At 43.4% G+C, this 22,409-nt stretch overlaps 1 protein-coding gene across 1 annotated transcript in view; it reads right to left on the bottom strand.

Moving 5' to 3' along the window:
• Window positions 1-208: 208 nt before the first annotated feature.
• rars2 (arginyl-tRNA synthetase 2, mitochondrial) overlaps window positions 209-22,409 on the bottom strand; it is a 61,733-nt gene continuing 39,532 nt past the window's right edge. The window contains exons 12-20 of the mRNA XM_055636052.1: window positions 21,724-21,784; window positions 20,070-20,146; window positions 17,339-17,463; window positions 15,333-15,400; window positions 9,020-9,129; window positions 6,765-6,860; window positions 4,026-4,100; window positions 783-846; window positions 209-340 (exon numbers count right to left, since the gene is read on the bottom strand). Coding sequence (XP_055492027.1) covers window positions 254-340; window positions 783-846; window positions 4,026-4,100; window positions 6,765-6,860; window positions 9,020-9,129; window positions 15,333-15,400; window positions 17,339-17,463; window positions 20,070-20,146; window positions 21,724-21,784 — 763 coding nt within the window. The 3' untranslated portion in view covers window positions 209-253. The remainder of the gene's footprint in view (window positions 341-782; window positions 847-4,025; window positions 4,101-6,764; window positions 6,861-9,019; window positions 9,130-15,332; window positions 15,401-17,338; window positions 17,464-20,069; window positions 20,147-21,723; window positions 21,785-22,409) is intronic.

The following is a 22,409-nucleotide window of genomic DNA, read 5'->3' as shown; positions in this document are numbered from 1 at the left end:
TGTTTTTCCTCTAACCTTCCTTTCTTCTCTGGGCCACATGAATTGGGGACATCTGCCACTGAGACAGACGTACGGATGCCTGTTCTGAGTTACTGTCACGGGGGGGGGGGGGCAATCAGGTGACCTTTCCATTGGGCTTACTCTTCTCTTACATACTCAAAAGCAGTTTTACTTTTGGCTTGATCAGCTATTGTAAACATCTTTACCTAGGTTTTGCCAAATCATTTAATGACTGTCCCAAATGCTAATTTAATCACATCTTGTCCACCGGAGTTATACCAAGGAGCTTCATTCCATTGGCGAGTACAGAAGAGATTCCTTCGAAGAGTAGAAGTCTTGCCTAGAATAAGTGAAAAGAGGTGGATTATCTTTTGGGATTGAACACCATGAACAAATCGCAATAACAGCCACCAATACCCTCTTAACTATCTAGTTTTTAAAATTCTCACTCACTGCTAAACTTACCTTCCCCTCTCTTGCATGGATGAGGAATCTCATTCCCCACTGAATCATATAAATGAACGTTCAGCACAGATGTTGTGGGTGAAACCCGTTCCTGTTCTATAAAGTTACTAAACTACAAGGTCCCATCCCAGAGATTATGTACATGACTGCTGTGACAATCAAGGGTTGGGTCATTTACAAGAACATTGCTGGAACTCGTATCGCCTCAGAAATCAAATGTCCCCCAAGTTCATGCAACAAAATAACTAGTCATTTCAATATTCATATAAATTCTGTATGATGATTACTGCCAAACCAGCATAACAATGTATACTAACCGTTGCTATTTCTGGTAAGCTGCCCTTAATATGCAGAGTCCTGTGTGCTATAGATGCAAGGCGACTGCAAAAAGAAAAACTGCATCAGCATTGTTATAAGTAACAAGGTATAGTAACATGGTATTCCAAAGCCATTCCTTTCAATTTATTTTTCCACAATGAATTTCCTCAGCTACCAGATGGGACATCAACTCTAAAAGGTGCTTGGACAAGCCGGCTGAAAGGTGCTCTGCCACAATTCCTTAATAGGGCTCAGACTCTGCTCCAATACATTCCCATCCACAAGTTCTCACAAGATGGCAGGTTAGGCACTGAACTATACCTTGCCGTTTGTGACAGAAGGACCTTTAGGGCGGACCTGGGTTAGATCCTGACTCCAGGTTATTGTCTATGGAGTTTGTATGTTCTCCCTGCGACCTGCATGGGTTTTCCCTGAGATCTTCGGATTCCTCCTGCACTCCAAAGACGTACAGGTTTGTAGGTTAATTGGCTTGGTGTAAAATGTACAAAAAATTGGCCCTAGCGTGGGTAGGGTGGTGTTAGTGTGGACTGAAGAGCCAGTTTCCCTTTTGTATCTCTAAACATAAAAAAGTGGAGAAAACCAGGAAAATATTGAATTACTGGAAATATATAATTGCAATTTTAAACACTGAAGTTCTGATTTTAATAATAAACTTGGCAAAATTCCAAAAGAGCCATGACAACATTCAAATCAAGTTCTATAGTCGTGATATCAAAGGTGCCGTGTTCCTACACAAAGAAAAATGTGGGAGAAAACGGCACCCAGAAAACAAACCCACGAGGTCAGAGGGAGAAAGTATATGCTCCATTCAGACAGTATCAAACCTAAGTCTCCGGCACAGTAAGGTAGCAATTCTTAATGCTGCATCACTGTTGTCCTCCAGTGAAGAAATGTTTTTCATTTCCGTTCCAAATGGCATTGGTTTGTTACGAGTATTTGAAAATGAAAGTTTTGTTTTGCATGTTATCTAGGCCAATCATAACATGCACAACTAGGATCAAGCTATACATGAAAACAACAGATACTGCAAACATAAAGGAAACATAATTCAGATTATAGTGTTTAAGAAGGAACTGCAGATACTGGAAAATCGAAGGTAGACGTGCTGGAGAAACTCAGCGGGTGCAGCAGCATCTATGGAGCGAAGGAGATAGGCAACGATTCGGGCCGAAACCCTTCTGATTATAGTGTTAGTTACAGAGAAAGTGAAGATGTAAAAAGGGCATGGGCCACAACATAGCAGATTGGGAGAACATCTATAATGGCAGACTCATTTTGGCCATTCCTTGATTTACCAAAGTGATGCTGTGCTAAGAAATATGTTTTGTTCAGCTCAAAGGCCAAAATACATCATGAGAACATTGGCATAAATGCATGACATACATGGAGCATGGTGTGTTATTTGTTAAAACAAAAAGTATAGTACAAAACGCCTTCGACAAGGTCCCACACAAAAGATTAGTGTGCAAAATTAGAACACATGGTATTGGGGGTATGGTATTGACATGGATGGAGAACTGGTTGGTAGGCAGTGACAAGTGGGTTGCCACAAAGCTCAGTGCTGGGACACCAGTTATTTACAATATAAATTATTTTGAAGAAATAATTAAATGTAACATCTCCAAGTTTGCGGATGACACAAAGCTGGGTGGAAGTGTGAGCTGCGATGAGGATGCTATGAGGCTGCAGAGTGACTTGGATAGGTTGGGTGAGTGGGCAGATGCAGTATAATGTGGATAAATGTGAGGTTATCCACTTTGGTGGCAAGAACAAGGTGGCAGATAATTATCTGTATGGTGCCAGATTAGGAAAAGGGGAGGTGACATGAGACCTGGGTGTCCTTGTACATCAGTCACTGAAAGTAAGCATGCAGGTACAGCAGGCAGTGAAGAAAGCTAATGGCATATTTGCCTTCATAGCGAGGGGATTTGAGTATAGGAGCAAGCAGGTCCTACTGCAGTTGTACTGGGCCCTGGTCAGACCATACCTGGAGTATTCTGTGCAGTTTTGGTCTAGTTTGAGGAAGGACATTCTTGCCATTGAGGGAGTGCAGCGTAGGTTCACCAGGTTAATTCCCAGGATGGTGAGACTGACATGATAAAAGAATGGATCGACTGGGCTTGTTGTATTCACTGGAATTTAGAAGGATGAGAGGGTATCTTATAGAAACATAAAACTATTAAGGAATTGGACAGGCTGGATGCAGGAAAAATGTTCCCGATGTTGGGGGAGCCCAGAACCAGGGGTCACAGTTTAAGAATAAGGGGTAAATCGTTTAGGACTGAGATGAGGAAAAACATTTTCACCCAGAGAGTTGTAAATCTGGATGCCTCTGCCTCAGAAGGCAGTGGAGGCCAATTCACTGGATGTATTCAAGGGAGAGTTGGATACAACTCTTAGGGTTAATGAAATCAAGGGAAATGGGGAGAACGCAGAAAAGGGGCACTGAGTCTGGATGATCAGACGTGATCATATTAAATTAAATGACAGTGGGCTGAATGGCCTACTCCTGCACCCACTTTCTACATTTCTAATCTATTTCATCAGAAGTCCGTCATGCATCAAGGAATTTTGTAACAGTGATCCTTGGCTTTAGACACTCAAGCTCAGATAAACATAATTGCCGAATCCATTCTGTAAAGCCCAGTGAAAGACATGTTTGTTTCAGCAACTATCTTGATTACATCCTCAAGTCACTTGTGCATTGTGAGGAAATAAATTTAAATTAAATGATAATCCACAAAAATCTTAATAGTGAATCATGGATGGCCTGGATGGAGAGGATGTGTCCACTAGTCGGAGAGTCTCGGAGCACAGGCCATAGTCTCAGAATGAAAGGACGTACCTTTAAAAAGGAGATGAGGATTTTTTTTTATTTTTTTTTAATATATCAGAGGATGGAGAATCTGGAATTTATTGCCACAGACGGCTGTGGGGGCCAAATCATTGGGTGTTTTTGAGGCGTGGTTGACAGATTTTTGATTTGATATGAGGGAAAAGACAGGAGAATGGGGCTCAGAAGGAAAGATTGATCAGCCATGATTGAATGGAGGAGTAGACGATGGGCCGAATGTCCTAATTCTGCTCCTCTAACATGAACTTATGAATCAGATTCTAGTAAGGAATCCACCCCAATTTTAACCCAATTTTCAGAAAACAAACCACATTATATAACATCGAACATCTACAAATGTCATCAATTGTGCAGAAAATGCATATACCTCAACATTATCAGGTAGTTAACAAGATGTCTGGGTTGGAGATCCTCTGAAACTTGATAAAGAACTTCGTCATACCTTTTAAAAAAAAAAAAGCAGTCATTACTGAAACTTGCCATTTCATAGCATTTTAAGATTAATAAAAACTCAATTATTTCCATTTAAATCCTGAATAATATTTTTCACTACATTAAATTTGTAATTAATATATACTTTTAGGAATTGTTGTAAATCATCTTTACAAGGACGTATTTTAACAAGTTAAATGAAACATGACTTTTCAAAAAACTTAAATGCTCTCCAGCTGATACAGTAAACTTGGTTAAAAAAAAAAACAGCACTCAGCACAGACATTAACAAATACATGGTAGGTACACAAAAAAAGCTGAAGAAACTCAGCGGGTGCAGCAGCATCTAACAAGTAACAAGTAGCCTTTATTGTCATTCAGACCTTGCGGTCTGAACAAAATTTTGTTGCCTTGCAGTCCTACATATAGTAAAAATGACAAAACACACAATAAACACTAATTAACATCCACCACAGTGAGTTCACCAGGCACTTCCTAACTGTGGTGGAAGGCAAAAGTCTTAAGTCTTTGTCTCATCCCATCTTATTCTCCCTCTGCGCTGAGGCCACTGTCCCAGCCGCCGCTGTCGTCCACTGGGCCCGCGGTCGGGTCGAGTGGCCGCTGCCGCCGGAACGTGCCCCAGCTCTGAGTTCTGGTCGCTGCTGCTCCAGCTCCGATGCCGTGTGGCCGCTGCCGCCGCCCCAGCTCCGAGGCCAGGCCGCATCTGCCACTGTCCCAGCTCCAAGGCCAGGCCACCACTGTCGCTGCCACCGCCATCGCCATCGCCGTCCCGGCTCCGCTGCCGCTGTCCCAGCTCCGAGGCTAGGCCGCCGCTGTCGCTGCCGCCGCCATCGCCATCGCTCCCGGCTCCGCTGCCACTGTCCCAGCTCCGAGGCTAGGCCGCCGCCGCTGTCGCTGTCAAAGCTGCCGCTGCCGCTGCCCAGCTCCGAGTTCCGATCGCCACTGTCCCAGTCACCACTGCCGCTGCCCCAGCTCCGAGGCCGCCAGCTCTGCCATTAGGCCTCAGCGCAGGCGGAGACGGGGGATACGACAAAAGACAAAAGAAGTCGCATCCCCCGAAGGAAGAGACCAAAAACGTGTTCCCCCACATACACAACATAATAAACCAAAAATCAACTAAACAGGACAAAAGAACACACAAAAAGAAAAAACAGACAGACTGCGGGCGAGCCGCAGCTGCTGAGGCAGCGCCGCCATCTTTTGGAGCGAAGGAAATAGGCAGAGACCCTTCTTCCGACCTTTTTTGTTTCTCCAGCTTTTTTGTGTACCTTTGATTTTCCAGCATCCATCTTAAACAAATACATGTTTTTTTAAATCCTAAAAACAACCAACTTGCACAATTTCCTTTCTGACTATTGTTTTGTACACAGATGTTAATTGGAGTGTCTTCTCAATCATACAATAAAATAAGATTGCCTTTGCCAACCAAGATGTCCCACTTACAAGATGGCCCATGCCCCTCAAAATGTTTCCTAAATATGTACCAGTCCAACTGTCTTTTAAATGTTGTTATAGTACCTGCCTCCTCTGGCAGTTGATTCCATTTACCCACCACCCTGTGTAAAAAACAATTGCCCCTCAGGTTCACATTAAATCTTTCCCCTCTCACCTTAAACCTGGTTCTTGATTCTGGGTAGAAGTCTCTGTGCATTTACTCTATTGTGCACCTATCTCCCCCCCACCCCCCCCTTCTCCCTTCTGTTTTTGTTTTCTGTTTCTTGTTTTTTGTACTAAATTATATGTATGCACTGAGTACGAGCAGCTTTTAATTTCATTGTACATGTATAGTGACAATAAATGGCATATCATATATCATCTATTTTCCTCATGACCTATACACTTCGAAGAAAACCCCTCATCCTCCTACTCTTCAAGGAATAAAATCCTAGCCTTCTCAACCTCTCTATAGCTCAATCTCTCAAGTCCAGGCAACATCCTTGTAAATCTTCTCTGCACTCTTTCCATCTTAACACCATCCTGCCTATAGCAGGATAGCCAAAAGTCAGGCAGCATCAGTAATGAAACCGTGATGATATTTCAGTTCAAATATCTTTCATCATGATTTCATCATAATTTTAAAAGTGTACTAAATGCAGATGCTGACACAAGAAACATCTACGGAGGACTCTCAATCTGAAGAAGGGTCTCGAACCGAAACGTCACCCATTTCCTTTTCTTCAGAAATACTGCCTGATCCGCTAAATTAATGCAGCATTTTGTGCCTATCTCCGTTGTAAACCAGCATCTGCAGTTCCTTCCTACACCTATGGAAGGAATGGACATGCCAGGTTTTAGGTTGGGACCCCTCTTCAGACAGATGTTACTCTGCTGCACATTTAACATGTGCATCCAAGGACAAACTTCCATGCTGATGCTTTGACTGAATTTTTGCTCTTGCATATTTAAAGGTCCAGAGTTTTTTTTAAATGAGGCATGACATTTTTTAGCACAAAGTCCGGAATTTTAAGAAAAATTCCTCAACTCTAAGAAATAAAATTTAACCAAGTGCCAAAATTTGTGTATAACATGGAGATTATAGATAGTCACTTAAATGTTAAATTCAGAGGAAGCATGAAATAAAAATAATCTTCACTGCTGGGAAGTAGAGAACTCATAGAATTAATAGCAAAATAACATGTAAACTGATTTGTACCTGAGGAGATGCTGCAGTACAGCAATTGCCTGAGGATCTTGTAAGTAAGTAGGGTTGAACTGTATCTTTGTCCCATTGTCACACTGTCTCTGTAAACTGAATTTATGGTTGTCAACATATCAAAAAGAACAGTGCAGGACCCTTTAGAACTGTAGTCAAAATTAATAATACCATGATTTGGCAAAAAAAATGCTGGAGTAACTCAGTGGGACAGGTAGCATCACTGGAGAGAAGGAATGGGTGACGTTTCGGGTCTGAAGAAGGGTCTCGACCCGAAATGTCATCCATTCCATCTCTCCAGAGATGCTGCCTGGCCCGCTGAGTTACTCCAGTTTGTGTCCATCTTCAGTTTAAACCAGCATCTGCAGTTCCTTCCTACACATTGACATGATTTGGCCCAATTACAGTTTCATGAAATTCATCAACTTGTGTCATGTGGTTTTACTTTCTGTTTGCTAATATTTTTTTTTTGTCCCGTTGAGGGTATAGTTTGTAGTGGGCTTTTAAATGTGTATGTGTGTGGGGGGCTGGCGGTGGGTGGGGGAAACGTTTAAATCTCTTCCCTGCACGGGGACCCGACCTTTTCCCTGTCGGGTCTCCGTTGTCGTTGGGGCCTAGCACCGTGGAGCGGCCTCCAACCGGAACGACAGCTCACGTCACGTAGCCTGCGGCGCTGCGGACCTACCAACGTGGAGCTGCGGTGGGGCGCGGCTGCGACCCGGCTCTGGTGGATGGTGACACCGGGAGCTCGCGGGTCCCCGGTGGGAGACCGCTTTGCGGGGCACCGGCAATGGCGACTTCTCCCGCCCAAATTGTGGGGTTGAAAGTTACCTGGAGCAGGGCCTCACATCGCCCGGCGCGGCTTTAAATAGCCGCGGACTTGCTAGCGCCCGCCGGAGGCTCCAACATTAAGACCTGGAGCAGGGCCTTACATCGCCCGGCGCGGTTTTAAATGGCCGCGGTCTTGCTAGTGCCCGCCGGGGGCTTTGACTTTGACATCAGGAGAAGAATGGAGAGCAGGGGAGAGACAATACTTTGCCTTCCATCACAGTGAGGAGGAGATTCACTGTGATGGATGTTTGTGTAAATTGTGTTGGTGTGCGTCTTGGTTCTTTTCTTGTATGACTGCAGAAACCAAATTTCGTTTGAACCTCATGTGAGGTTCAAATGACAAATAAATGGTATTGTATTGTAAATTGTATTGTATTCAACAGCAATAAAATAATGAAGGTTTTTATAATAGGTCCACTTAACTCTGTGGCTAGCTAAGGTACTTCTAAGGGCATTCATGAACGAATTGTGCTGCCATTATTCCAAAGTCCCACATAGACCACGCTAGACAAGGATAGCAGATTTCCTACGCTGAATTACATTGGTAAACTAGATAGGATTTTACAACAATTCAACAGTTTTACTTGTGCCTCCTTCACCTCCTGATTTATTTAATTACTTGAATTAAATCCACTGATTGCAATCAGCATTTGAATTATTGTCTCCAGATCAATAGTGCCTGGCCTCTACACAAACATGTTTTTTCCTTCTTAGCCGCTAACATCTTACTAGGTTAGATACCAAAAATATGACTCTTTTTTTTGGTGTCTAACCTAGTAAGATGTTAGCGGCTAAGAAGGAAAAAAACAAGTAGCACAATGGCATTGTTATGCCTATAGTTTTCCATTATGTCTTTTAACCATGAGGATTGGGATGGATGATGAAGTCAACTGTGAAGCATATTGGCGAGTTGGGAAAGGATTTTCACTTTTCTGGTTCCTTTCTACAATGGAGCGGCTGGTTGAGCTGCTGCATCACGGCCACCAACCCGGTTCGATCCCGATCTTGGGTGCTGTCTGTGTGGAGTTTGCATGCTTTCCCCTGTGACTGCATGAGTTTTCTCCAGGTGCTCTGGTTTCCTCCCACATCCCAAGACACACGGTTAATAGGCCTCTGTAAATTACCTTGAATGTTTAGGGAGTGGATGAGAAAGTGGCTCAACGAAGAAATAGCAGGAGCGGATGATCGATGGTCAGGATGGATTTGGTGGGCTGAAAGGCCTGATTCCATGCTGTAGCTTTCAATCATTCCAATCTCATAATGCCAATGAAGTAATCATGTTTAAACATGTATGACAATCAGCCTCTTCTGCCTCATCTTCATCCCAAAATAATGCAATTAAAAATTTGAAAGGGACCAGTTTGCTTAATATTTAACACCCTGTTGCTGAAGGTTTTGTCAATCGTTTTACAGATATGTCTTACCTACATAGCCTGGCATGAGTATATTGCAGGTACACTCCAGTATCTCCCTGGCTTTGGAGTACACGATCCCAGTCAAATTCATAATCAGCCAAAAGGGGACCTTTGAAATCCTACAAATTATAAATTAAAATCATTTCATTTTCTTCAACATTTTACAAACCCAAATGAAAAATTAGGAAAAACAGACGTTGCACGTGAATCCACCATTGCGATAATATAGAGGTTTACAAAGAATTGGACATGCGACATACAGTGCCCTCCGTAATGTTTGGGACAAAGACCCAGCATTTATTTATTTGCCTCTACTACACAATTTGAGATTTGTAATAGAAATAATCACATGTGGCTAAAGTGCACATTGTCAGATTTTATTAAACGGTATTTTTATACATATTGGTTTCACCATGTAAAAATTACAGCAGTGTTTATAGTCTCCCATTTCAGGGCACCATAATGTTTGGGACACAGCAATGTCATATAAATGAAAGTAGTTATGTTTAGTATTTTGTTGCATATCCTTTGCATGCAATGACTGCTTGAAGTCTGTGATTCATGGACATCACCAGTTGCTGGGTGTCATCTCTGGTGATGCTCTGCCAGGCCTGTATTGCAGCCACCTTTAGCTTATGCTTTTTTTTGGGAGCTAGTCCCCTTCAATTTTCTCTTCAGCATACAAAATGCATGCTCAATGGGTTCAGATCAGGTGATTGACTTGGCCACTCAAGAATTGACCATTTTTTAGCCTTGAACTCCTTTGTTGCTTTAGCAGTATGTTTGGGATAATTTGTCTTGCTGTAGAATGAACCGCCGGCCAATTTGTTTTGAGGCATTTATTTGAGCAGATAGGATGTGTCTGTACACTTCAGAATTCATTATGCTACTATCATCAGCAGTTGTATCATCAATGAAGATAAGTGAGACAGTACCTTCAGCAGCCATACATGCCCAGGCCATAACACCCCCACCACCGTATTCACAGATGAGGTGGTATGCTTTGGATCTTGGGCAGTTCCTTCTCTCCTCCATACTTTGCTCTTTCCATCACTCTGATATAAGTTAATCTTCGTCTCATCTGTCCACAAGATCTTTTTCCAGAACTGTGGTTGCTCTTTTAAGTACTTCTTGGCAAACTGTAACCTAGCCATCCTGTTTTTGTGGCTAACCAGTGGTTTGCATCTTGCAGTGTAGCCTCTGTATTTCTGTTCATGAAGTCTTCTGCGGGCAGTGGTCATTGACAAATCCACACTTGACTCCTGAAGAGTGTTTCTGATCTGTGGGACATGTGTTTGGGGATTTTTCTTTATTATAGGGAGAATTCTTCTGTCATCAACTGTGGAGATCTTCCTTGGCCTGCCAGTCCCTTTGCGATTAGTAAGCTCACCAATGCTCTTTCTTGCATAATGATGTTCCAAACAGTTGATTTTGGTAAGCCTAAAGTTTGGCTGATGTCTCTAACAGTTTTATTCTTGTTTCTCAGTCTCATAATGACTACTTTGACTTTGGCACAACTTTGGTCCTCAAGTTGATAAACAGCAATACAAGTTTCCCAAAGGTGATGGAAAGACTGGAGGAAAGACTAGGTGCTGAGAGTTCTCTTATACCTGCAGTAAGGAGGCATTTAAACACACCTGAGCAATTACAAATGCCTGTGAAGCCATGTGTCCCAAACATTATGATGCCCTGAAATGGGAGACTGTATAAAACAGCTGTAATTTTTACATAATGAAACCAAAATGTATAAAAATACCCTTTAATAAAATCTGACAATGTGCACTTTAGCCACATGTGATTATTTCTATTACAAATCTCAAATTGTGGAGTACAGAGGCAAATAAATAAATGATGGGTTTTTGTCCCAAACGTTAAGGAGGGCATTATAGTTATTAACTTAAACCAATTATGTTAGGTTCCAGCTTGCTTCGTGCAACCCACATGTGGTTAAATGCAACCCAAATAGACAATACACATTTTGTAGGGAGAGCGGCAGCTGCAATGTACCACCAACCGCTACCCAAAGCCGTCCCCTCACCCCACAACATTATTTCCTTTCATGGTAATTTGTCAGGAATATAGGTGACCAGTACAACAAAATACTTTTTTTTCTGCCTTGTTGACAGTTCGTGTAAACTGTGAACTGTGAATTGAAACTTCAAAACAATCTCCCAACTTGCGATTGAAGCAGGACTACCAAGGTTCACCAGATTAATTAATGTGATGGTGAGTTAGTGCTGACCAGGGAGTTTAAGCAAACTGGGCCTCTGGAAATTGCCCCGAGAGTGTAGGGAGCGGACGACAAAGTGGGATAAAATAGAACTAGCGTGAATGGGTGATCGTTGGTCTGCGTGGACTCGCTGGGCCACAGGGGCTGTTTTCTTGCTATATCCCCAAACGAAAGTTGTTCAAATTTAATTGCAGCAGTAGAGTATGGTGCCACAGGGATTGGACAGGCCAAATGTAATGTTCCCGATGTTGGGAGAATTCCAGAACCAGGGATCAAAGTTTCAAAATAAGGGATAGGCCATTTAGGACTAGAATGAGGAAAAACATTTTCATCCAGAGAGTTGTGAATCTGTAGAATTCTCTGCCACAGAAGGCAGTGAAGGCCAATTCATTGGATGTTTTCGAGAGGGTTAGATTTAGCTCTGAGGGCTAATGGAATCAAAGGAAATGGGGAAAAATCAGGATACTGATTTTGGATGATCAGCCATGATCATATTGAATGGCTTTGCTGGCCTGAAGGACCGGATGGCCTACTCTAGCACCCATTTTCTATAGATCACAGAGTTGGCATTCAATCTTTAAGTGGAACCAATAAGATTTATTTGAAGCCTTTAAGCGCATTTGCAAATAATATAACCATTCAAATGGAGGAACAATGTGCAAGAACAGAGTGGAGAGTCATGAACGCATTACTTTAAGCACTGCCAGCCTTTTGCTGTCATTCACGAAACGCAACGTGGAGATTAGATACTCGCCCAAAAATAGAAAATGTTACGCAGCAGAAATGTCAAGATCCTCGACAACAGGCCCAAACAAGATGCCCTGTGTGTAATAATGTCCAAGGACAGTCTCAAAAAGCATTATTGATTTGTCTGCATACAACAATGTCTCAATTCAGTTTAGTTTATTGTCATGTGTACTGTGTTCAGTGAAAAGCATGTGTTGCGTGCTAACTAGTCAGTGGAAAGACAATACACGATTACAATCGTGCCATTCACAGTATACAGATACATGATAATGGGAATAACGTTTAGTGCAAGCCAGTAAAACCTAATTACGGATAGTCCAAAGGTCGCCAATGAGGTTCAGGACTGCTCTCTAGTTGTGGTAGGATGGTTCAGCTGGGAAGAAACTGGCCCTGAATCTGGAGGTGTGTATTTTCACACTTGTATGCCTACTGCCTGATGGGAGAGGGGAGAAGAGGGAGTGACTGGGGTGCGATTTGTCCTTAATTATGCTGCTGGCCTTGCCGAGGCAGCATGAAGTGTAAATGGAGTCAATGGAAGGGAGGTTGGTTTGTGTGATGATCTGGGCAGCATCCACTATTTGCTGTAATTTCTTGTGATCTTGGATGGAGCTGTTCCCAAACCAAACTGTGATGCATCCTGATAAAATGCTTTCTACGGCGCATGTGTGGAAGTTGGTGAGGGTTTTTGGGGACATGCCAAACTTCCTAAGCCTACTGAGTCAGTAGAGGCGTTGATGTGCTTTCTTGGTCGTTGCTTCAATATGGGTGGTCCCGGGGATGTTGTTGGTGATATTTTCTCCTTGGAATTTGAGGTTTTCAACCATCTACACGTCGACACCGTCAATGCAAACTGGGGTGTGCGTACCACTTTGCTTCCCCCTCCAAAATCTTTGCATTAACGGCCATGACCCTAGCAGGTACTATTCTTGCATGAATTCAGGGACTGCCAGCGGAGTCAGCTAAGGGACATAGAAACATAGAAAACATAGAAATTAGATGCAGGAGTAGGCCATTCGGCCCTTCGAGCCTGCACCGCCATTCAATATGATCATGGCTGATCATCTAACTCAGTATCCCGTACCTGCCTTCTCTCCATACCCTCTGATCCCCTTAGCCACAAGGGCCACATCTAACTCCCTCTTAAATAAAGCCAATGAACTGGCCTCAACTACCCTCTGTGGCAGAGAGTTCCAGAGATTCACCACTTTCTGTGTGAAAAAAGTTATTCTCATCTCAGTTTTAAAGGATTTCCCCCTTATCCTTAAGCTGTGACCCCTTGTCCTGGACTTCCCTAACATCGGGAACAATCTTCCTGCATCTAGCTGTCCAACCCCTTAAGAATTTTGTAAGTTTCTATAAGATCCCCTCTAAATCTCCTAAATTCTAGAGAGTATAAACCAAGTCTATCCAGTCTTTCTTCATAAGACAGCCCCGACATCCCAGGAATCAGTCTGGTGAACCTTCTCTGCATTCCCTCTATGGCAATAATGTCCTTCCTCAGATTTGGAGACCAAAACTGTACGCAATACTTCAGGTGTGGTCTCACCAAGACCCTGTACAACTGCAGTAGAACCTCCCTGCTCCTATACTCAAATCCTCTTGCTATGAAAGCTAACATACCTTTCGCTTTCTTCACCGCCTGCTGCACCTGCATGCCTACCTTCAATGACTGGTGTACCATGACACCCAGGTCTCGCTGCATCTCCCCTCTCCCAATCGGCCAACATTTAGATAATAGTCTGCCTTCCCGTTTTTGCCACCAAAATGGATAACCTCACATTTATCCACATTATACTGCATCTGCCAAACATTTGCCCACTCACCCAGCCTATCCAAGTCACCTTGCAGTCTCCTAGCATCCTCCTCACAGCTAACACTGACCCCCAGCTTAGTGTCATCCGCAAGCTTGGAGATATTGCCTTCAATTCCCTCATCCAGATCATTAATATATATTGTAAATAGCTGGGGTCCCAGCACTGAGCCTTGTGGTACCCCACTAGTCACTGCCTGCCATTGTGAAAAGGACCCGTTTACTCCTACTCTTTGCTTCCTGTTTGCCAGCCAGTTCTCTATCCACATCAATACTGAACCCCCAATACCGTGTGCTTTAAGTTTATATACTAATCTCTTATGTGGGACCTTGTCGAAAGCCTTCTGGAAGTCTAGATACACCACATCCTGTTGCTCTTGTTATATATGCCTCATAGCTAAATACAAAACAAATATTGGTGGAGGCATGGGCACACATTGGCCAACACCCGGTGGGCGGCGCGGCTCTGGTCAGCAGCGGCCTCTGCAGTCTGTCCGCGTTTTATTATTTTCTGTCTGTGTTTTTATGTAGTTTTTGTTATTTTTTGTTGGTGTGTGTGTGTGGGGGGACTGGGGTGGGGTGGGAGGGGAAACTTTTTAAATCTCTCCCTGCACGGGAGACCCGACCTTTTCTCGTCGGGTTTCCGTTGTCGTTGGGGCCGCAACGAGGAGCGGCCTCCAACAGGAAGAGACCGGGGACTCTGGTGCTACGACTCACCGTCACCGTCGCGGGGCTGGCCGAGTCCGGAGCGGGTGGAGCGGTGGAGGAGCGCTGCTGCTGCTGCTGCTGGCCCGACCGGAGAGTCGGAGGCTCCAACGGCAGGTCTGTGGACGGCGGCACCGGGAGCCTGCGGGTCCCTGGAGGGAGACCGCTTTTCAGGGCTCTCGCAACGGCGACTTCCCCCGCCCGAGTTGCGGGGTTGAAGAGCTCCTGGAGCGGGGCCTACATCACTGCCCCGCGCGGCTTGGAATGGCCGCGGGACTCTGCGAGCGCACGCCGGGGGCTCTAACACCAAGACCCGGTGTGCGACCTTGCATCACCCGGCGTGGCTTTAATGGCCGCGGGACAATCGCCATCGCCAGCCGGGGGCTTTGACTTTGACTCTGACATGGGGGGGGGGGGGAGTGCAGTGGAGAGATAAGTTTATTTGGCCTTCCATCACAGCGATGTGATGGATGTTTATGTAAATTATGTTGTGTCTTGGGTCTATGTGTTTGTAATGTATGGCTGCAGAAACGGCATTTCGTTTGGACCTCAAGGGGTCCAAATGACAATTAAATGTATCTTGTATCTCTTGTACCCTAACAATTTGCTGGTTTGCCAAGAGCGACATTGTGTAGAAAGACACAATTACGTTGGTACCCTTAAAGATAAATCCGTCATACCCTGGCTCATGGTCTTCTGATCATGGGTTTGGCCATATAAACTTATTGTTTCGCTCAATCCCGAAAACAATACCAGAGATTTAAGGAAGGAATAGAATAAACATTAAGAATGAGTCAGCCTGCTGCCCACAATTAAATGGCATTGATTACCTGAACAATAAGTGCAGCCACACCCACTTTCTCCGCTGTGTTCTCAGGGTCTTCTAGTTCTTTGGTTGCTTCATGACATACATTAAAAAAAAAACAATTATGTACAAATAATCTGTGAATCACCACCTCAGAAATATAGACGAGAGTTTGCAGAAAGGAACTGCAGATACTGTTTTTTTTTTTAAACCGAAGATAGATACAACGTGCTGGAGTCACTCAGCAAGTCAGGCAGCATCTCTGGAGAAAAAGGACAGGTGATGTTTCAGGTCGGGACACTTCTTCAGACTGGAGTCAAGTTGAAAACTGGAGTCTGGAGTTCTTTACTCAGAGAGTGGTGGCTGTGTGGAATGAGCTTCCAGTGGAAGTGGTGGAGACAGGTTCGATTTTATAATTTAAAAATAAATTGGATAGGTATATGGACGGGAAAGGAATGGAGGGTTATGGTCTGAGTGCAGGTAGATGGGACTAGGGGAGAATAACTGTTCGGCACGGACTAGAAGGGCCGAGATGGCCTGTTTCGGTGCTGTAATTGTTATATGGTTATATGAATTATTTTAGCCAAAAGGTGGTGAGTCTGTGGAATTCATTGCCACATATGGCGGTGGAGGTTAAGTCAGTGGGTATTTTTGAAGCGGAGATTGACAGGTTCTTGATTCGTAGGGGTGTCTGAGGTTATGGGAAGAAGGTTGGAGAATGGGGTTGAGAGGGAAAGATAGATTAGCAATGGTGGAGTATACTCAATGGTCAAAATGGCCTAATTCTGCTCTTATGACATGAGTTTATCCAACGTATCCGTCAGGACTCTCGCTTTGAAATAGTGGCAGGTTAGCCCAACAGCCCTTCCTTCCTCTCACCCGTGCTCCTGCCTATTCCGTCTACAGACCTTGCTTGCATCGACTTCCAGACTCTGACCCGTTGCACCTCTGATTTGGATCACTTCCCCCTACCAATCCAGTTTCAACCCCACCCGTGTAGCACTAGACAACCTGCCTGCTGGGAAATTGATTCCCCTTCAGTTCGGTGCAATCCGCTCCTGTTGTACAGGTAGGTCACCTCTGCCCCAGGAGAGATCCCAATGGCCCAAAAAATGGGAATCCCTGCACCAACACCCAAGCCATGAATTCACCTGTCATATCTTCCTGCTCTTCCCCCCATTAGTACGCGATAACGGGAGAAATCTGGAGGTTACTACCCGCCAGGTCCACTCTGCAGGACCTCATCCCTTTTCCTACCTATATCATTTGTGCCAACGTGCACCACGACTTCCAGCTGCACATCCTCCATCTCGACTCTATCACCATCGTTGTGCCTGACTTCACCATTCCTCCGCTGTGCCTCAGAGCCAGGCTCAATGCTACAGACCATGATGTTTTACATCTCAATAAGCCTCCAAAGCTCCAAAGCAATAAAGTCGCAGCTCATCTAGCCTTTCCCGATGACTCAAACTCGCGAGTTCATGTAACATTCTGCATCCTTCTTAACTTAACAACTGGCCAAATGTCTCTCTTAATCAGCTGCACATGAATTGACCATCTACTCGTTAGCACAATCCTGCTGTGGGAATTTCCTGTTCAATAAAATGACCCACCACGGTACTAATTGTACAACAATAGCAATTATTATACTACAATAGCAAACTTTAAATGACTGCATAATTCCTCGGGAAAACCAGAAGATTTGACGGGCCTGCATGAAGTAAAGTCCACCCATTCCAGAATATTTCAGCTGCAGCAATGCAGGTTTTTCCAACAGCTCAGCCAATGTACGAATTGGTCCCATCCTTGGCTATCTTTGCACATCCCCAATCCTTTCCACTCGTCACTTTAATTTCATGTTTCATGTATCCTGTGTTTTTATGACTGTTGGCAGATCGATTTCATTCCTGGGATAAATAAAGTTCTATCGTATCGTGGCTGCAATGACTCTAATCTCCATTTAGGGAAGGAAATGGTCCTCTTAAAAATGATAAGAAGTTAATGACCAAGCTCTAAGAGTCGAGTACCTACTCTTTGAGGCAGCCATGTTTTGCAGCATCCTGGAGCGTGCTTCATTCAGAACATCTTCCAGAAAAACAACATCTCCTCTCCGAGTCTTCATTCCTTTCACTAACCCAAAAGGTACATGTTGACAGCTGGGGGTAGGGAAAATAGATGTCAGCGTGAGCTTCTCTGAACTTTACCAACTGCAAGATTTCTTAAACATTTCAGGGACAAAGTGTATGTTTACAAAGCTTCTGTCACCACCTTGTATGGGAATTGTAACAAATTTAATAAGTATAATTAATGTTTTTTTAAATAAATATGTTCAAAATATGAACACAAGTTAAACAATTTCTTTAATTTTATCAACAGCAAAAATTCTGGGCATCTACAATTTATCCCACCAGGTACAAAAGTAATTATTTCTATAAAGTTAATTAAGATTCTACAGAAGAGACAGTGTTGGAGTAACTCAGCAGGTTAGGCAGCATCTCAAGAGAACATGGATAGGACAGCACGGTGGCGCAGCAGGAGAGTTGCTGCCATACAGCATCAGAGACCTAGGTTTGACTCCGACTGTGGGTGCTATCTGTACGGAGTTTATACATTCTCCCCGTGACCGAGTGGGATTTCCCCGGGTGACCCGATTTCCTCCCACACTCCAAAAAAGTACAGGTTTGTGGGTTAATTGGCTTTGGTAAAAGTTGGAAATGGTCCCTAGTGTGTAGGATAGTGCTTGTGTACAGGGATCACTGATTGGCATGGACTCCTTGGACAAAAGGCCCTGTTTCCACACTATCTCTAAACTAAACTAAAGGCGGCGTTTTGGGGCCAGGGCCCTCCTTCAGACTAAAGGATGATTTCGTCCTGAAATATCACCAGTGATGAACTTTACATCGAGAGTATGGGATCTCTTGCCGAGATCACCAGTGGTGGAGCTCCATCCAGCGCGGCCTGTCGGCTTCGGAAGCCGCGGTCTCCGGTAAGGAAGTGGCCGTTCCAAGTTTCCCAAGCCGCTGTGAGGATTCTCCCGACGCCGGAGCACCATCATCCGGCAAGAACGGCCTGGAACATCGGCCCTCTGTAGCGGCGACTACGGAGACCTCAATAGGCCCGACTATGGGTGGACATGGGGATGGGGACTGGACTTTGTGCCTTCCTGCATAATGGGAACCATTGTGGGAGGATGCTTATGTTAAATTTCTTTATTATTGTTATGTTGTTTTCTTTTTTTACGTGCTGCAATGGCAATACACATTTCACTACACCAATTGGTGTATGTGACTAATAAAGAACCTTTGAACCTTTCCACGTTTCCCTGATAGGCTGCCTGACCTGCTGAGTTACTCCAGCATATGTCTTCTTCTGTAAACCAGCATCTGCAGTTCCTTGTTCCTACCATAAGAATCTATAGGATCTATATAATCTCTTAATTTATATCAGGAATGTCTGGCTGAGCCAGAAAGCTAATGTCCTGATTCAAAGCATCAGTTCCCACTCACCTTAAATATATATACCAACAAATTCTCTTCCATCTTAAATGTTAGAATGGCACAAATATTGTGAGACAGTAACTATTTTGATCATTGACCCATCATATTAAAATTCAGTTGCAAACTAGGTCCATGATATTTGTAATTATGCCAAACGGTCTCCCTTCCCAGGGGCCAGTAATGGAAGCTTGAATTAAAACTATTCAACTGCCCTTTAAGGAAAAGAGTTCCAACAACTCACAAATCTCAGAGGAACAATTTAGTGTCATCTATCTTAAATGATTCAGATTCAGATTCAATTTTAATTGTCATTGTCAGTGTACAGTACAGAGACAACAAAATGCATTTAGCATCTCCCTTGGAGAGCGACATAGCAAACGAAGAGTGACATAGCAAACGACGAGCGACATAGCAAACGAGAGCGACATAGCAAACGAGCAGCCACATCGAAGCAATAACCAAGAAAGCACATTAATGCCGCTACTTCCTTGGTAGGCTTAGGAAGTTCGGCATATCCCCAACAATTCTCAACAACTTCTACAGATGCACCGACAAAAGCATTCTTTCTGGATGCATCGCAGCTTGGTTTGGGAACAGCTCCATCCAAGACTGTAAGAAATTGCAGAGAATTGTGGACGCAGCCCAGACCATCACACAAATCAACCTCCCTTCCATCAACTCCATTTACATTTCATGCTGCCTCGGCTAGGCCAGCAGCATAATCATGGACGAGTCTCACTCCCTCTTCTCCCCTCTGGCAAGAAGTACAGAACAGTGAAATGCACTTCCAGATTCGGGGACAGTTTCTTCCCTGCTGTTATCAGGCCACAAAATCATTCTATCAACAACCAAAGAGAGGTCCTGGGCTACTACCCACCTCACTGGAGACCCCCGGACTATCTTCAATCGGATTTTACTTTGCACTAAACTTTATTTATTTTATCATTTATCGGTACACTGTGGATGGCTCGATTGTTGTTATGTATAGTCTTTCTGCTAACTGGCTAGCAATGCAACAAAAAGCTATTCACTGTACCACGGTACACGTGATAATAAACAAAACTAAAACTGAACGTGTGATCTCCGTTTTTAAACAGTGATGAAATCCAATTCTAAGTTATCCCACAAGCTGAAACATCCTGTCCATCAATTAGTTACTCACTCTTCTCAACTCCAGAGGATATTATCCTACCATGTTCAAGATAAACCATCTCCCTCCCAGCCCCAAGCTAGGTTCTTATGATATGCTTTCTTTTATGACCTACCGTTCTGTCCAGTTAAAGCCCAGTATTTTCAGTACGTCAAACATCTGCTGAAAATGTGTGCACTGTTCTTTATCTGTCTGAAGAATACAAGAGCAATCAATATGAAAATTGCACCAACAATGTACAGCAATAAGCTGCTCGGTGCCATATATTTGATTTTCCAAACCTACTTTCAGGACTCATTCCTGAATATCAAATTTGAGAGCAACATGCTTCAGGTTGTTTTCAAACTGCAGAAACAAGAAAACTCCTGTGCAACATTAATCTCTTCAAAATACAGTTTAAATCTTGTGGAAAAAGTACAAAAGATATCAGCCTTCCTACTGCTGCATAGTAGTCCAGTAAAGTAGTGAACAGCTCTGTTTTCCTATAAAGCAAAGAGATGTTAACATTAAAACTCTGGAGGAAGTGCAGTAGCATGGAATTAAAGCAAAGGGAGTAAGCAGTTCAACTGCATTTTCTAGCATGGTGCAGTCGCAATCCCAAGCAAGACTCTATGAAATCAGAATAGATGCGAGGCATTTTCCCACAGGGAAAAAGAGAAACATTATCCCAGGCTATTTCAGAAAATCAGATGCATGTACGAGGTGAGAAATCCACCCGACATCAATTGGAAGAGGCAAGATGTGACCAGAGAAAGGAGATACTAACATAACAGTGGAGGAGAGCACAGTTAATGCTGTCACCTTATAACTCCTGGGACCCATGCTTAACCCAGATTCTGGATGATATTTGTGTTTATGCCATAACCAGTTTTCTTAGCATCCCAAAGATGTGCTTAGGTAGGTTAATTGGCTACAGTAAAATTACCCCTTTGTACTGTTAAGTGGCAAAAGATTAATAAATAAAAGGGGCAAGTTGATGGACACTGGTTGGAGTTTAGAAGGATGAGGGGGAACCTCATTGAAACATACCGAATAGTGAATGGCCTGGATAGAGTCAATGTGTAGAGGATGTTTCCCCTAATGGGAGAGTCTAGGACCAAAGGGCACAGCCTTAGAATAAAAGATTGTACCTTTAGAAAGGAGATGAGGAATTTCATTATTTTGAAAGCAGAGATTGATAGATTCTTGATTAGTTTGTGTGTCAGGGGTCATTGTTAAAGTTTGCTTGAAATTGAATTTATTAATATTAATAAATTCAAATGCATCCACCACGCATAAAATTGACAAATTCCTATAGCTATCAAAATAACAAAGTATTGTGCCAAGAAACTTATATGGATTTGTATCATTTTAATATTTTTAACTACTTTGCACACAAGATATTTTATACCAAAGCAGTGATTGAAGGCAAGATAATTTCACAATTGAGTGGCATACGATTTATTATTTTAGTGAATGGTATCCAAACATGGAATAACCAATTAAATAAAATCCTATTTGGAAAATAATGGTCTTTGTGGGAATAATGAATGAGATCAACATATAAATAAGCATCACACTGCAAATGCATGAATTTTAAGACAGTTTTACAGAAATTCATCATTGGATACACACTAAAAATGTAACAAGTCTGCTTCTGAAATTAAGCTGCAGAATATACGGAACCCTTTTTTGTAAAAAGCAGAGAATATGCTACAGATTTAGCACTGGCCAACAAGGACGAATTTCTACCTCCTAAGAGCATATTGTACCACTCCTTAGTTACCTACCACATAAATCATTTTGTCAAAGTTGTATTTCTCCATTCGATCTGCAGCAGCTGCAATATCCCTGCAAACAAAATTGTGAAGTAACAGCTGTTATTCCCGTGGACGATGCTTCAGCAACTTAGGTCACTGATAATCAAGGTGTCTTTCATCAAGTAAACATGCAACATATTTCAAACTGTATTTTACACTCGTCCAGCCAGCTACACTAGGCCAGCCATGCTGATCGCCAGCCCGACACCAGCCTGCCGCAATGGACACTCCGTGCTAAGCTCTGTCATGGGATGATAGAACTGGATAGATCGCGGAGAAGGTTCAAGGTTGCGCTCAAAGCCTCCTTGTCGGAAAGCAATACACACTGACCCGTGGGAATCTCTGGCCCTTGACACAACGTTTACCAAATGTAGGTTTATAGGTTTATGGTAAGGGAGGAAAGATTTAATAGGAAGCCGAGGGGTTACTTTTTCCCCCCCCCCCACACAAAGGAAAGTGTGTATATGGAATGAGCTGCCGGAGGAGTAGTTAAGGCAGGTACAATCATATCACATTAAGGGATATTGGGACAGGTATGTGGATAAGATAGGTTTAGAGGCTTATATGGTCCAAGAGCAGGCAGGTGACAATAGTGTAGATGGGACATGTTGGTTGGCATGGGCACGTTGGGCCTGTTTCTACGCTGTGTGATTCTA

This window comes from Leucoraja erinacea, chromosome 5 (assembly GCF_028641065.1).
Source record: "Leucoraja erinacea ecotype New England chromosome 5, Leri_hhj_1, whole genome shotgun sequence".
NCBI classification, from domain to species: domain Eukaryota; kingdom Metazoa; phylum Chordata; class Chondrichthyes; order Rajiformes; family Rajidae; genus Leucoraja; species Leucoraja erinaceus.
This window is presented reverse-complemented; position numbering and strand designations above follow the sequence as displayed.